The 17,194-nt window shown below is 37.8% G+C and overlaps 2 protein-coding genes across 2 annotated transcripts in view; one reads left to right on the top strand and one right to left on the bottom strand.

The window, feature by feature from the left end:
* The window catches only part of rbks (ribokinase), a 37,102-nt gene extending 33,424 nt beyond the window's left edge, over positions 1 to 3,678 (bottom strand). The window contains exons 1-2 of the mRNA XM_056250751.1: positions 3,594 to 3,678; positions 2,225 to 2,283 (exon numbers count right to left, since the gene is read on the bottom strand). Coding sequence (XP_056106726.1) covers positions 2,225 to 2,280 — 56 coding nt within the window. The 5' untranslated portion in view covers positions 2,281 to 2,283; positions 3,594 to 3,678. The remainder of the gene's footprint in view (positions 1 to 2,224; positions 2,284 to 3,593) is intronic.
* Positions 3,679 to 3,866: 188 nt separating this feature from the next.
* babam2 (BRISC and BRCA1 A complex member 2) overlaps positions 3,867 to 17,194 on the top strand; it is a 101,095-nt gene continuing 87,767 nt past the window's right edge. Inside the window, exons 1-3 of the mRNA XM_056250750.1 lie at positions 3,867 to 3,966; positions 5,815 to 5,951; positions 7,336 to 7,412. Coding sequence (XP_056106725.1) covers positions 5,815 to 5,951; positions 7,336 to 7,412 — 214 coding nt within the window. The 5' untranslated portion in view covers positions 3,867 to 3,966. The remainder of the gene's footprint in view (positions 3,967 to 5,814; positions 5,952 to 7,335; positions 7,413 to 17,194) is intronic.

Here is a 17,194-nt window from a genome sequence, read left to right as displayed (position 1 = left end):
TATGCAAATTATTAGTGTATATTTAATTAGTAAATGGCTCGTTTGCATATTTAAACACAGCATTTCAGAAAACTTGTATTGATGTGCTGTGATGGTATGGTGATATCTATCAGTTAAAATGTTTTTCACCTGTAATTAAATATACTTTATACATGCAAAAAGAGAGAGATAAAAACAACACTATCAAAAGAAAAGTACTTACTTTTTGAGTAAGTACCATGTAATTACCATGGTGCATCAATATGTTCATAATTTACTGCTGATATTTATCAAAATAACAGTATTATCAGTAATGTCTCAATTACAAAAAAGGCCCAGTTTGAACCAAAGATAAAGTTCCTGAAGTTAATTATTTCATGAGTATAAGCAAGTATAAGTATGCAAGACTTGTGTGTGGCACATGCACGCTCTCGACTAACATCACACAGCGAGTGTAAGACACTGACGGCTCCAGTGAAGGCACACCAATAGGTTTGAATAGTAATCAGCAGGTGGCACTGTCTGTCTTCAGCACACACACACACACACACACACTAATGTTCCGCACGAGACACTGACTCCGTTTGACTGTCACAAACACAGGCCACATCGAAAACTGGATTTTACACTTCAAAGCCATGCATAGCACTTTGATGGGTGAAATGTGTCAGCCAACATCCAAAAACACAAACACACACTTCCCATCAGAACTATTGCCTAATTGATGCAATCTCTTCTGTTCAAAGGCCAACACTGATGACTGGATGTTTTCATTGGTAACGTATATGAGCAATTGGAATTTTTTTTTTTCCCCATAAGGGGTAGTTTGTTTTGATTACTTAGGGTATGACAAAGAAAGAAATGAATATGATTTAGTTATGTATGGAAAGGAAAATGCTGTCTCTGGATAACCCAGCTCTTTGAGAAACATTTCCTCTTCTAAACAAACACCTAACCTGAATTATTCAAATTTGGCATACCTTGTCCTGCATATACGGTAAATAACTGTGATAGATGTACAGTTTTTGAAAGTGAAAAAGAACAACTCAACCCTGCGTGACACTTCACATTTGATGTATTTTTGTTGAAAATCATTACTTGAATGCAGAAAGAAAACATTAAATTGATCAAAACATTTGTTACCAAAAATATTTCAATCAAAATTTGAACTCATTTAAATCCTGAAAACACACGTATCATGGCTTCCACAAAATACTGTTTTCATCATTGATAATAATCAGAAATGTTACATGAACCCCAAATCAGCATATTAAAATGACTTCTGAAATGTGACACTGAAGACTGGAGTAATGATGCTGAAAATTCAGCTTTGACATCAAAGTAATAAATTACACTGTAAAAATAAAACCTCAGGGTGTATGCAAGGTGAAAGTTTACTAGTTTGCACAGCTGCAAGTGTACGCCGTATTCCAGTCAGACGGTGCACCTGTGCTGAAAACACTGCAGTCAGTATGACTAGGACCAAAAAAAAAAAACTGCCGGCGGCAAATATGACCAGTGAGCAGTGAATCAGTTCCCTGTGGAAATATTAATAATAGACAGAGCTGGCAGAACAGAAGGCAGTTCCCCAAATCTGCCTTTGTTGGACCTTATTTGGTTCCTGCTGGAAGGACTAATTCCTTTCAGAGTTATTTTAAAATCTTAAAGTCTGCCTTCTGCAAGTGGAATATGTTCCACAAGAATAGCGACGATGAGTGTGAGAGTGTGTCACATGAGCATGAAATCAGTGTTTAGTATGATATGTGAGGTCTCAGCTTTAAGTTCATAACCGAGAGTAGATTTGTTGAATGTATATTTCAAGTTAAGCATGAAATTGAGCATGAGGACAGTGGTTGGGCACATGGAAATGATTTGTATTTTATGAAGACATGTTTTTTTTTCTACTTGTACAGTAAAAAAAAAAGCAATGTGACATGTTAAACTATCATATTATAAAAAAAAAAAAAAAATGGTTGTTGCATATAATGCCTACTCAAATGTATTTGTATATAATGCAAAATTTCATATAGCAACAAATGCTCTTCTAGAATGCATGGGTCAGGTACTGATCTCTATCGTACATTGTCACTGTAGATTTAGCTGCAATCACTGCTTTTTTCCCTTTTTTGTTCATCAGACCAGAGGAATGCATTACAAAGGCATTTTTGTCCCCGTATTTTAAACATGTGCCACATATTTGCCCCGGGCCTGGTTCACTATGACACTGAATCCTTCGATGACTTACCTTACTAAGTCAGTCATACAAGATCCCACCACTACAACACTCACGTCTGCAGGCATGACCTGGTGACATTAACACAACAACATTTAGACTGAATATTAAAAAACTACGACATCAGATTATTTGACATTATTTACATACATTTCAAATGAAATCTTGACATGAAATTTCAGAGAGCAACAATTAAATGCTTAAACATTGGTAGTTATGCTCCACATTAAACTTGTCTACTCTAATGTGGATGATTATTTCAGGACTGGATCATGTGATTGACAACAACCATGGAAATCCTTCATTAATTCAATCCCTCGCGTGTAGGCACCGTATGTGAATAGTGGAGTGTTAATCTGCTCAAATCTCCCAGCATGCCTCAGGGGACTGCAAAAGCCTGCCGCTGGCTAAGGAACAGCCTACACTTCCTCAAAATAACTGAAGTCCAGGATGCATTTTCTGCATATTTAGATTCAAATCAGTCTTTATGGTTTGAATAGCTTCAAGTGTTTTGCTGTTTGGGCCTGAGACTTAGATATGATCCTCTCTGCACGATAAAACAACAAAGAGAATCGCATGTGATAAAAATAATTTAATCATGTACAATATGTATGGCTTTATTATTTCATGGATGTCTAAGGAGAAATATTATCATGAAAATAAGATGCAACAAATTATTCAGTCAGAGTAATTTGACAATCTGACTAAATAAAGTCATTAGTTCCTGCAGAAACACAATGTGCAGTGTTGGGAATAACAATATCTAGTTAGGTTGATAAAATCTTGTTGAAGGAGTTAAGAAGTGTATTTTATTTACAATCAGAGACATTGCGTGAAAATGTGTGAGGATTTTTACAAAACTGTTTATCTAGGCTGGTTTAGCTGGGCAATATCTACACTGGAAAAAAATATGTCTAAAGCTGTAAATAAATCTATTATAATGAAATAAAAATATTTCAGTTTTCTACTTCAAAATTTCTCGATTAATTAAATGTGTTTTATGCTGTTTCTTTGTAATTGTTTATGAAATTTACAAGCAATTTCTGAGTGCATGTTATTTAGTGTATATGAAATACGTACTAAAACAATTATATATATTCCCTCTATATTTCTAATACTATATTATATTGCATTATTTAAATTTGTGTTTCTTATATTATTGTTATATTTCATATCTGTACATCTGCACTGGAAGCTCCTGTCACTAATTCCGTGTGTGTGTAACTTAAACATACTTGGCAATAAAGCTCAATCTGATTCTGATACTTGATTAATCATCTCATTCACAGGAATCCATGCATTATCACATTAGATAATTTCAAGTGTATAATGAATTAGCATTTAAAATCATTTGGTATATAATAATATTGAACATTTTTACCTATTTGTCCACTGAATAACGCGATATCTAACCTGCCAAAGCAGCACTTTGTACTCACGTCTATCTGACAGCACAGAAACACATGTGACGAGACACAAGCCCATTTTGAGCTGTCACTGTATTCGCCTGTCTTTAAAATTAAGGATTTATGCTTTCAAACGAGATTTAACATTGTAAGCATACATAAAATGTATATATGTTTAATAAAGTATACTATTGAACACATGCACGCATTATTCACGTAAGTCATTCAGTAAAGCCGTGGTAAAACTATCAGGCATATTGATAAACATCCATAAACAAGTCTCAATAACAACAGCGGAAGTGAGGAATGATTTCATACTCGAAAGTTGTTCTACATTACATATAAAAGGTACTGAAAAGGCATTTGTTACTTACGAAAATGTACTTGATCGAAACGACTGCTTTGATAAAGAAGGAAACATAATTAGCATAAAGAAACTCGTTCATAGTGCAGGATTAGCATGCTAGCCAGTCTGTTAGCATATATTTGCAGCTCTAAAACAAACTGAATAAACAAAATCAAATCAAACTAGCACTACACAACAAACACAAATTCTTCGATTCACTCATGCACATGTGTTGTGGTAGTGTTGATGTTTTGTGTGTCATTACTGCTGCTCGACAGTATATCATCAGTGTTATTAATATGCTCCAAGATAATAATGTGTTTTAGACAGCTGAGTATCACGCCACGACTTTTTAATTGTTTTATTCACGTTTCCTGTCTAAACAAGATTTATTTATTCTATACTGGGGGAATCCACTCATTAATTAGTGTCAACAAGGACAATACAGCCTTCTGTTATTATATCTCTTATTTAAAGGGATAGTTCACCCAAAAATGAAAATTCTGCCATCATTAACTCACCCTCAAGTTGTTCCAAACCTGTATGAATTTCTTCTGCTGAACACATTTACAAAAAATATATATTTTAAAGAATGTTGGTAACCAAACAGTGGATGGTAACCACTGACTTCAATAGTATTTTTTTTTTCTACTATGGAAGTCATTGGCTACTGTCAATTGTCTTGTATCTGAATTTTAAAGTTGACTCAAACCTAGTTGTAGGTTTGAGTTGTTATAGTCTGAGTCTACATTGCATTCACACTGGTGTTTTTAGGAAGCCAACCAATTAAAATATAATAATAAAAATAATAGTAATATTAATATCCCTAAAGGTCTGTTCACACAAAGAACGATAACTATAAAGAAAACTATTAATGTCCACACCAACTCACAGTATTGTTGGTCTGTTTATTTGAAGTGCGTGCTTTGGTTTTGTCGTCTGCCGCTTTAAATGCTCAAGCTCTGAATGAATGAATTCTGATTGGCTGTCAATGTTTTTATCGTTCAACAGCTGGAAAAAATCGTTCTGAAAGTGATTCCAACGAAATCGTTTCTCAGTGCCGCTATTGTTATTAAGCACAGCCAGACTTTTTATATTCAATGATGTACATCTTAATTTAAATACTTTTGTCATTTAAAATAAAATGAAATATTATAGTGCGAGAGATTCATATTTTATTCTAAAATAACGAAAATCAATATCTTGTGCACTAAAAATGTCTCAATGTAGATTTTGGTGAGCTTAATAGGTACGTTTACCCTAGTTGTGGTATGAGTGAACTTTTATTGTGGTATGAGTGAACTTTTATTTTATTTTATTACCTTTAACTTTTATATGAGTGAATTCTTTTATATTTAGAACGATTTTTAGAATTATATCTTTATTGTTATTATCATTATAGTTATTGTCCTTGGTGTGAACCAAGACAGTAATATATATAGTAATGCGATTTCGATGTAAGTTTGACACATGCTTTTCCGAAGCAATGGCACAAAACGCAACATTAGAGGTCTTTTATGTTATAATGAGAGGAGAAGAAATTATTTTTGTCTTATGAAGCTGTGACGGGACAGAATAGACCAGGGCTGGGCAACTCTGGCCCTCAAGATCCCTCTCCATCCCTGATCAAACTCAGCTATCTGTAGCTCTCTAGTAATCCTGAACACCTTGATGATCTTGTTCAGGTGAGTTTGATCAGAGTTGGAGCTAAACTCTGCAGGACAGTGGATCTCGAGGGCCAGAGGTTAGACTATGGCGCTATTTATCTTACAACTCATGGAAAACACATTAATGATGAATGAACATCTAAATGTCTGTATTGTCATGTTGTCTGATCTTTTGTGTGGAAGATGAACAGTCTGTCTCCAGAAGTGGCACTGAGCCGGATCTCTCCGGAGCTCCGGCCGTTACTCTGCACTGTGGTGCGCAACGGACGGGTCGGGTTAGACTCCTCTGGCTGTCTCCGGATCACTGACCTCAAGACTGGGTGAGTGTTCTGGGGAACTATGCAAAAAGCGATAACTTTTAGGGAACAATGTATTTGTTGATGAATATGACGAATATCTAATGCAACTAAAATAGCCTACTTCTGAATTAAAATCTTATCACAATTGCTCAATCAGAATTACAGAAAGCTGAGGGGACTTTTCAGAATTGTTCAATCAGGAGCTTCAGCTTACCACAGAACACTACTACTTCAAATATCTAGATTAAAAATAATATCAACACTTTATATAAAAAGAACTGCAGTGCAATATGTTTGCTGACAAAGTCGTTTTTCGATCCCTCGCTGAGCTTTACAGTTCAGGGCCTTTACGATTATTGCAGACCCTTTTCATGTAGTTTTAATTCAAATACATTAAATTATTAACTATATTCACAACTAAATTAACTATACAGTATATCATAACTTGTTTTAATTGGTTATGTAGTTTATTGTGTCATGTGGTGAGTTTGACTTAACCCGAGGGGCGCATGCCGATCAGTGCCTGACAAACGCAATGCATTCTGGATAGAAAAGTTTGTCCGGCTTTGTTCGGTGCCACTGGCGCGTTATGATCACGTGTGTCATTAAAGTTTACAAGCTCTGATGATGACAACGCCGTTTCACGATTGGCTGAGTTTCACCAAATCAGCATATTAGAATGATTTCTGAAGGATCATGTGACACTAATGTAAGTAATGATGCTAAAAATTCCGCTTTGATCGCAGGAATAAATTACATTTTAAAATATATTAAAGCAACAGCAAGTAACTTTTCCTCTGCGGTCCCCCTACAGTTTGGAAGCGGAATTGTCCATTACCGCTGTCGTAAATAATTTAGCCTAGCGTAGCCTACTGTCGCACACACGCTCGCTGTTTATCCAGCACCGACTTGGAAATGAACGATGTCCATGTCTCATTAGAACTACAGAAACGCGACCCGATCTGGTAATCTTACATAGCGTGGTTATAGCAAATATAGGACCGCAAAGCGGAGGCATAAGTGCCTTTCACCCTGTTACGACTTAATGAACCACTGAAACGATTTTGGAAACATTATTTTGAGGTAAAAAATCTTACTTAGTGTTGCTTTAAAGTAGAAAACAGTTTAAAAACATTTTAAATGACAGTAATATTTCACGATATTACTGTTTGTATTGTATTTTTGATCAAATAAATGCAGACTTTTTAAAAAGAAATGTTTTTAAAAATCCTACTTATTCCAAACTTTTGACCGGTAGTGTAAATGTACTTCACATGCACAAATGAATAAAGATGGACATCTTCAGGAGGGCATATTGAACACTCTGAAGTGCCTCAAAATCATGCCAAGTTATCGATGTCTCATTGACAGTTTTTTTCTTCTCTTTTCTCTCTTTTCCCTTTAGCTGCACATCACTAATGCCTGGTCCTTGCTGTGACAGATTTAAACTTCATATTCCATATGCTGGAGAGACTCTCAAATGTAAGTAGTAGTTCTCTTCTCGTCTAGAGTATGAACAGATCAGAGATCATATATGAAATAGTGGTTTGCAAAAGTTGTTCCTGCAGCCTACAAAGTTCTTGCCTGACATGCCGAAACAGTGTTTATTTAATGTGTGGCCCTTAGTAATGTGTATGACGCATTATTGATTTATTGCATTTTCAAACCACAGTGATAAATCATGTTGTGGTTGTATACTCATTACCTACAGAAAACTGTAGAAAGGATTGGAATGTGAAAAACAGTAAAGTGCGAAACACTGTGGTAGCTCTGTTTTTAATTTCTGACATGTTCTTATAAACTTCAGCTCTGGAATTTGTCATCAAAGTGCTATGAAGTGATTGATTAAAACCTTATTAAAGCTGAGGTGATATTTTGTGTTTAATGAGCGGAGTGTATTTGAGTTCATGAGAATCATGTTAGTAATTTAGTATCTCATTCTTGCTAAGGCAAACATCACTATCATTTATACTTAAACAAATAGTATGAAATGTCTGTCGCCATTTACTTATCCGCATACTGTTTCACATATTCATAACACTTCTGTGGAACATTAAAGAAGATATTTTGAAGAATGTGTCTACCATTTTGGTTCAGTGGGGTCCAAAAAGCCCCCAAAAGGAAATCAAATTAATCCACACAGGGTTATTATTGTTAACAAAACATTTTTTATTTATTTCAGGTAGTTCCCAAAGCAACATTTCTCATATTTGTTTAGTTTAAGGTTGGAGTACAAACTAAAAACAAATGCTTAATAAAAAATATATAAAATATAAAAAATATAAAAGTAACAAAATGACAAACAACAAAATGAAATATAAAAAGTGTAAAAAAAAAATATATATAAAAAAAATCTGAACAAAAACTATATGACCAATATTAAAATAACACTGCTTACTACTCGACTCGCCAAGTTCCCCATGTAAGTTGTCGAATTCGTTTGTTGTACAGTCATAAATTAAACTTTATTGATCCTGAACAGAGGGGCGCCATACTAATATTGCTATGAGAATATAATAGAGACTTGCGAATAGAGTTGCACAATTAATCGTTAAAAAATCTCAATCTCTATTCAAGCACCCACATGATTTTATTCCTAAAATGACAGTGATTCGGCCATGTCTATTAAACCTTTGACAAGTACGATCACAGCTATTCAGATGTGTGTTGGCGCTGCCGCTAAACCAGAGAGAGTAGTTGTTATGTTTAGGTGTGAAACAGTTTCACAAACAGCCGTTTCAACCACACGGTATCATTATTACTGTCTTACAAAAATTCTAATTATTACAGAAGTACTGGGATAAAAGTTTATAGTTCGGATAGAAACATTGATGCATACGGAAGCAATCAAGATAGAGTAAATCACCTTTTGAAAGTAACATGATGCTTCAAATAAATAATGTATAAAATACAGCGTTACACCATTAGGTGGCGACAAGTGAGTGTAAAAAAATTGATTTGTCATTGAATCATTCATTTAAGAGATTCGTTCAAAAACTCAGATTCATCCCGTAATAAAACAAGTAGTCTCAGCCTCAGACGTAACGGCCACGGACCGTTGGCTGAACGTCTGATGCATATGGCACACTTTTCACTTCAGGAGTTTCGAAGTCGCGATCTGATTGGTTGAATTCTACAGGATGTCCAGGAGACGTGTGTGTCGCGTTCTTTATCAGTCCGCCTGGAAACAAATGCCGTTGTGTTTACAGCTGTGACAATGAGTGCTTACCAGGATCAACTAAATGCTGGAATTTCAAAAGTATGTGAAGTTCGCGGCTCCATTATTGCCGTAAACTTGAACAACGTTCTTGAATGAATAATTTATTAGATGCTCGCCGGCCTGTTATTGTAGGAACATCTACATTATATTGTCATGCCCCCTAAACATGATTGGTGGCGTTACATGTCAGTCAAACGTCCTCTTGCGCGGTCCTTGGCCAAGAAAAGCTGCGATAGAGTCCAGACCTTCTGCCGTCAGTCTAAAGGTCTGGCTTAGCGAGACTATGAAACAACTGAAGTATTTATGAGTCATTGAATCATTCATTCAACCCGATTTAAAAATATATACACTCACCTAAAGGATTATTAGGAACACCATACTAATACTGTGTTTGACCCCCTTTCGCCTTCAGAACTGCCTTAATTCTACGTGGCATTGATTCAACAAGGTGCTGAAAGCATTCTTTAGACATGTTGGCCCATATTGATAGGATAGCATCTTGCAGTTGATGGAGATTTGTGGGATGCACATCCAGGGCACAAAGCTCCCGTTCCACCACATCCCAAAGATGCTCTATTGGGTTGAGATCTGGTGACTGTGGGGGCCATTTTAGTACAGTGAACTCAGTGTCATGTTCAAGAAACCAATTTGAAATGATTGGAGCTTTGTGACATGGTGCATTATCCTGCTGGAAGTAGCCATCAGAGGATGGGTACATGGTGGCCATAAAGGGATGGACATGGTCAGAAACAATGCTCAGGTAGGCCGTGGCATTTAAACGATGCCCAAATGGCACTAAGAGGCCTAAAGTGTGCCAAGAAAACATCCCTCACACCATTACACCACCACCACCAGCCTGCACAGTGGGAACAAGGCATGATGGATCCATGTTCTCATTCTGTTTACGCCAAATTCTGACTCTACCATCTGAATGTCTCAACAGAAATCGAGACTCATCAGACCAGGCAACATTTTTCCAGTCTTCAACTGTCCAATTTTGGTGAGCTCTTGCAAATTGTAGCCTCTTTTTCCTATTTGTAGTTGAGATGAGTGGTACCCGGTGGGGTCTTCTGCTGTTGTAGCCCATCCGCCTCAAGGTTGTGCGTGTTGTGGCTTCACAAATGCTTTGCTGCATACATCGGTTGTAACGAGTGGTTATTTCAGTCAAAGTTGCTCTTCTATCAGCTTGAATCAGTCGGCCCATTCTCCTCTGACTTCTAGCAACATCAAGGCATTTTCGCCCACAGGACTGCCACATACTGGATGTTTTTCCCTTTTAACACCATTCTTTGTAAACCCTAGAAATGGTTGTGCGTGAAAATCCCAGTAACTGAGCAGATTGTGAAATACTCAGACCGGCCCGTCTGGCACCAACAACCATGCCACGCTCAAAATTGCTTATATCACCTTTCACATTCAGTTTGGAGTTCAGGAGATTGTCTTGACCAGGACCACACCCCTAAATGCATTGAAGCAACTCCCATGTGATTGGTTGATTAGATAATTGCATTAATGAGAAATTTAACAGGTGTTCCTAATAATCCTTTAGGTGAGTGTATATTCAAATTAATTAAATATTTTTTAAATAGACTGCAGTAACTTACATTTTGTCAGGGCCTCTTGTAAATTACATGCTATTTTGTTCTATTCAGAATCACAATCTCTATTTTAAACAATACAATCTTGATTCTCAGTTTATCCCGAGTCATGCAGCTCTACTTGTTGTGACATGAGCATCACAGCATGTGGGAGCCCAGGCCTAACAACTCTTACCTTCTGTTTATTAGCTTTATTTTGTAATCGATTGTATTGTACTCTCTAAAAAAATGCTGGGTTGTTTCAACCCATGTTTGGGTCAAATATGGACAAACCCAACCGTTGGGTTTAAAGTTCTATTTAAAAATATAAACCAATGGTTGGGTTTGTCCATATTTGATCCAATATGGGTTGAAACAACTCAACATTTTTTAGAGTGTACAATACAATCAATTACAAAATAAACGAGGAGAATTTCCCCATAAACTGGCAGAACTACTTTCTTTAAAGGGTCGTGCAATGCAGCTCGTTACACTATGAACTTTTTGCAAATGTTAGGCCAATAAAATGTTTTGCACATATTCTTCAAGATTTGAAATGGCGGCGCACTGAAAGCACAATTCTTTTGATTTGGAAACAAGCTTCTGAGAAGAGCTTTTAGAGGTTTTATCTGAAATGCTTTCAAGTACCACAGCTCAGTGATGTTTAATGAGGTTGGATAGTAATTATAACTTGGCAATGATCTTAATTGGGAGTTCCTGTTATAGCTCTGAGTCATGAGACACTCGAACACTTAAGCAGTTTTTCACGGAGGCCACATATGAACAAATTCTCGGAGCTGGAGTTGATCATGTAGTCTGGCAGTGAGCAATTGCGGTTACTCCGTGAAGCTCTCTTCCTTTTGGAGCTTTATGGCCATCGACTTATTCGTTATATTGTGATTTAATGTGTGTCTGATCCGAAGAATTATAAAAAAAAAAACTATGGGTTGGTTAATGAAGAAGTTTGGTTGTTGGTCATTTTTGGTACATGTGTGAGGCAGTGCTTTTAGTTGTGCACTATCAGAGTGCAATGTAACATTTTTGCATTAGTGGCCTTTACTGAAGGTCAGAGCTTAAGTGCAAATTAAAATGGAAAATAAAATTTAGTACAAAAATTGAGGCACAACTGAATGACACACACACATTCTTAAAACTGTGTCACAGTTAATCACAATAAATCATAGTAATCATTTGAATTACATCCACATTCTTACGTTAAGTAATAACATGCTCCACTGTTCAAGAAGCAGTCCATTAAACATTTCGATTTTTCCCCCCAAAAAATAAAAAATAGTCTTTTTTTGGTAAGGTTTAGATAGAAACAGGTCTGAATGATTTTCTTGGAAAACTGATGCGTCCACATACCCATCATAATATCTATTATGAATAGAAATTAGAAACGCATTAGACTTTGTTCTGCTTCTAAATAATCAAGAAAGATAGCAGAGTTAAGTGTTGGAATTCCTTCCTGGTTTGATTTTGCAACTGACGGTGGCTGACAGCTGATGATTGACTCAATACCTTTTCATAACTCTTGCCGTTGTTTTGCTTAAGAATTCCAGATCTATCCCAATCATCAGACTATCGTATGATTTTGATGCATCTGTGTTTTCTGAACCCTGCAGTACACCTCCTGTGGTGTTGTGCTCTATGTCCCACCATCAGAGGAATTCAGTTTCTCCATTCCAGATAAAAGAGAAATAGAATAGAAAGTGTTATTATCAATGTCAAGTGGTCACGAAAAAGATGCATCTTTAGCCGTTTCTTGAAAATGGCCAAAGACTCAGCAGCCCGGGTTGAGTTGGCAGGTTATTCCACCAGCAGGGAACAGTCAAGGTCAATAAAAATGATTTTGTGCCTCTTTGAGGATGGCACCTAGCCTGGATGCCAGCCCGAACCCCGCCCACAACATTTTTTTGGACGGGAAGTTCGGTCTGGACTCGATCCATTAAGGAGTAATTATGATCGGTTCAGAAATCGTCGGGCCAATCAAATTGCCAGGGCGGGCTTTATACGATGATGGACAGATGATCTGCAGTTACGTCATCAAAGAGCGCTTGGGTTGAACTGGTCTCCCTCAGAGATGACTGCCGCTGGAGAACTGAGATGTATAGAATCCGCTATCGCGTCTGTTGTAAAAGAAATCGACAGCGCATTCATTTTAAAAGACGAACAGAGAACTGCAATCAAGGCATTTGTCGATCGGAAAGATGTGTTTGCCGTCCTTACTACGGGATTCGGCACAAGTTTAATTTATCAGCTGGCTCCGATGGTCGCTAAGAAGATGGGACGCAATGAAAGCCCTGTGGTCGTTGTGGTTTCTCCTTTGGTCGCACTCATAGAGGACCAAGTAAAAGAAGCAACACTCATTATTTTACTACTTCTTCCAGCGTGCTTGCAGTTGAGTTCTGTTGACAACTATGCGTAGCTCAACATACGTCACTTACTGCGTTGCTCTGATTGGTTGTAGGTCTATCCAATTGAGTGCAGAGGTGTTTTTTTTCCTGGTTCGGTTAAGGCACGCCTCATAATCAAAGCCCTATGGAGCAGTATCAGACTCATTCTGACTAGAATATGAGTATGACGAAGTCAGGCTAGATGGCACCACAAGGCAGCGTTCACTTGCAGAACACAAGCTTTTCAGGGCACACACGTCGAGGTAGTCAGTTTGGGTATAGGGGTGCAGAGCCAGTGGTTGTTCTGTAGGCAAGCATCAGTGCCTTGAATTTGATGCGAGCGGCTATTGGCAACCAGTGCAGATTGATGAAGAGAGGTGTGACGTGCGCTCTCTCGGGCTCGATAATTACCACTCTCGCTTCAGTTTCTGGATCAGTTGCAGAGGTTTGACAGTGCAAGCTGGAAGGTGTCATGATTCTGCCCTCGTGTCCTTGATTTTCTCTAGTCTTGAGGCAGGATCATGACAGACCCATGTTTTGACTTGGCATGGACAAGGAGTCGTGTAGTATTCTCCGATAGGAAGGGCCTGATCCTCCTTATGTTGTATGAGGCAAATCTGTAGGACCGGGCAGTTCTAGCAATGTGGCCTGTAATCATCAGTCAGAAGGTTCTTGGTTGCCCTGAATGAAGTTATTGTTGATGAATGGAGAAGTTGTGCTGAAGTGTTGGGCTGGCCGAAACCACCAGCAGTTTTGTAGGCAAGGAAGAGTTGAAGGTGATGGTCCTTCATCACAGACATATGCGAGCAGACCGTCGGATCATCCGGCTGAATCGAGAGGTACAGTTGTGTGCAGTGATAGGAAAAGCCCTGTTTCTGTGGCAGATCCTAGTGATGTTATGTAGATGGAGAAGAGGTCCAATTATAGAAATAGATTTGTACTGCTTTGCTTTACTTATTTACCGATGTACTTATTTACCGATAGTAAAATTGATTTCAGGATTGCTGTTGTCATGAAACTTAACATGTCTTCTTTTCTATTTGTTCTGCACAAGAATCAACACATAACACAAGGTTACAGTGAAACAGATCAGCATAGAAAACTCCAATCACAGCAATGCAAACAAGAAGACCAATTGCAATAGTTTCTTTGCTCTTGGTTCGATTTTGAATGGTACACATTCAATCAAGTGAACCAGCTTGGAACCAGTGTAAAGAAGTGTTTTGTTTAAGCCACTTTGCCTTCATTGCATGGCAAAGTGAAGAGAGTTGCACAGGTTGTGCAGTCTGCATTTCATAGCTGTTGCCTGCTCTCGTTTTTTTTTTCTTTCTTTCTGTTGCCGTACTTCCAGGAAGAATGCTGATTGTTTACTTGTGATTGCTCTGGCAGGAGTGCTGACTGTCTGTTGTTTGCATGCAAAGAAAGTGCGCCCAGTCCTCCGGCTTTCCGCTCCCCACAAGAGTTTGCCAATGCTGGTACGATGTTTCTCGAGGAGTACCCACCTCAACTGCCCTCAGGGTGTAAATTTGGGAAGTGCTGCATATTTGCCCAACATTTCCACTGCTATCTCTTTTCATATTTCTGGCAACAGCTTTTACAAGATGTGACAGAAGTATGACAAACATCATCCAGGCTTTTTTCCCCTATGCTCCATCTGTGGAAAATTACTGCCTTGTGTTTGTTTTGCTCTGTTTTTTTTTTTTTATCCATGGAAAAGAAAGAAAGAAAGAAAAAGAGACACAGAATGGCTACAGTATATAAATAGAAATCTGTAGCCTATTATTTGAAAATGGTGAAATCTTCAGTTATTGAGAGGAACTAAGCTTCAAAAAACGATGCTTGACACAAAGTCACACGAAACATGGATGATATTTGAGTTATTTGGTTATTCAGTTTCAACCAATTGTAAAGCTCTGAAAAGCCAAAGAAATACCAGAAATAGAAAAGACTTTTGCGCTACCACATCTTCTGCAATACCCATGTGAAACAGACTTAACTTTACATCATTAGTTAGAAGTTTTCATTAATAGTATATCATGAATAGTTTTAATTATTAATTTGACTTTTTCACCTGAGGTATTCATGAGACAAGAACTTTTGCATGTTTGCATATAACTAAATGAAAGCAAGTAGATGACAGAATTAATGTTTGAAAAAAGTATTAAAATGACATATTTTAGCAGCAGATATTCTTTTCTTTTTTAATTATCATTGCAGAAATACATACAGAAACTCTACAAAATACTCGAACAAAAACAAAACACAGATAAACAACAATATAAGAACAGATGAGGAGAGAGAGAAAAAATAAGGATAAAGAAAGAAAAAAAAGAAAGAAAAAAGACCTTATCATTTAAAATATATATCCTTTGGGGGTGTTGAGTGTTTTAAGGTATTCAGTAATTTCACACCCAAGCCCTGGACGGCATACCAGCTAGAACTTATAACTCCTTTCCTCCCCCATTGTAAGACATAGGGCCCTATTTTAACAATCTGAAACGCAAGTATCAAGCACGAAGAGAAAGTAACTTTGTGGGCGGGTCTTGGGCGCTGTTGCTATTTTACCGGTGGGATAATTGACTCTTGCACCCGACGCAAGTTTAAAAGGGGTTGGTCTGAAATAGCTTCATTATTCATAGGTGTGGTTTGGGCGTAATGTGAAAAAAACAAACAATCAGAGCGTCAACCAACACGCCATGCAACAAGCAGGTGCGCATGTTGCATGGCGGATTGCTATTATAACGGCGGATTTACCAGGCGCGTGCCAGGAGTGGTTCACAGCCGAGGAGACCGACGTTCTTGTCAGGGCCGTGAAAGACAGAGAAGTGACGTTGTATGGGGATGGGAGTTTTTTTTTTCCTGGTTCTTGACGGACAAACTAATTTGTCAGATGTCCTTATATACATATGTGTCTTGCCACTATTGGGCAAACAGGTCTGATGGACATGGACACCACAATGATTTCCCTCATGTGTTAATATTTTTTCTTGTTATAATGTATGATTTGCAAAAATAAAAACTGCTGCATCTGTGTTGATGAGAGAATCAAAGTGTATGCGCGTTGTGCACCCGCTACATTATGGCCAAGCATAAGCGCTTAAAATAGCATAATGAACAACACGCAACGCGCCACTGACTTTAGACTAGTTTTTTTCCGGTCAGTGGCGCAATTGTTTTATAGAACAGCAAAATAGCACCAGGGATTGTTTGCGCCGAAACAGGCCTCCTTTTTGCGCCGACCCGCCCAGGGAGTGCAAGTTCATTCCCTAGTTTAGCGACGTGCTTCTGTGGAGGGTGCAAAATAGGAATGATACATGCGTCGGTGTACAAAGTCAATTGCGCTGGGTGCAAGATAGGGCCCAATGTGTATGCAGCGCAAACAAACGTTTTTTTTTATTTTTTTTAATCATCATCCTCTAGCTTTCCCTACACATCCCACCGTCGTCCATTGGTGGCGATGAGATGTGATGATGCTGTGGACTTTGTGGGGTATACAGTATAGGGATTGTGTGTTCTCTCATGAAGGACTTGGCACTCACTATGACTTAGGGCGGTCTACACATTGCCCAAATAGAGGAGGAAAGGAACCCACATGGAAAAAAAGAGAAGGTTTTTAGCAGATATTCAATCCTTTACAATGCTGTCACTGTGGTAGTAACTTTAAGGTGTCCTTGTAATTATACAGTTAACTCCTGAGTAATATTAATTAACAATATGTACTACTTACTGTAGGGTTTGGGTTAGGATCAGGGTTTGGTATAGGGTTAGTTGAATGTGATTATGCATACATTACTGTTATTACTATAATAATACATGTTACGTGTATCAAGGACACTGTAAAATAAAGTGTTACCATGGTGCTGAATAATGATAAAGAAATGTACTTTGACATGCTCTGGAGAGGTAATTTTTTTGTACCTATCTTTCTTCCCTGAAAGGCATCGCATATGAAAGCTTGTTCATGTGCTTTGTCTGGGATTAAAGGAAAGGGACATATTTTTCACCTCATGTACCTTCTTTTGAGATTGTTACCTTCTTTTCCATCCCATGTGTTCAAGAGAACAAAATCGT

This window comes from Rhinichthys klamathensis, unplaced genomic scaffold (assembly GCF_029890125.1).
Source record: "Rhinichthys klamathensis goyatoka isolate OS25496 unplaced genomic scaffold, OSU_Roscu_1.1 h1tg000074l_1, whole genome shotgun sequence".
In the NCBI taxonomy this organism is placed as follows: Eukaryota; Metazoa; Chordata; class Actinopteri; order Cypriniformes; family Leuciscidae; genus Rhinichthys; species Rhinichthys klamathensis.
This window is presented reverse-complemented; position numbering and strand designations above follow the sequence as displayed.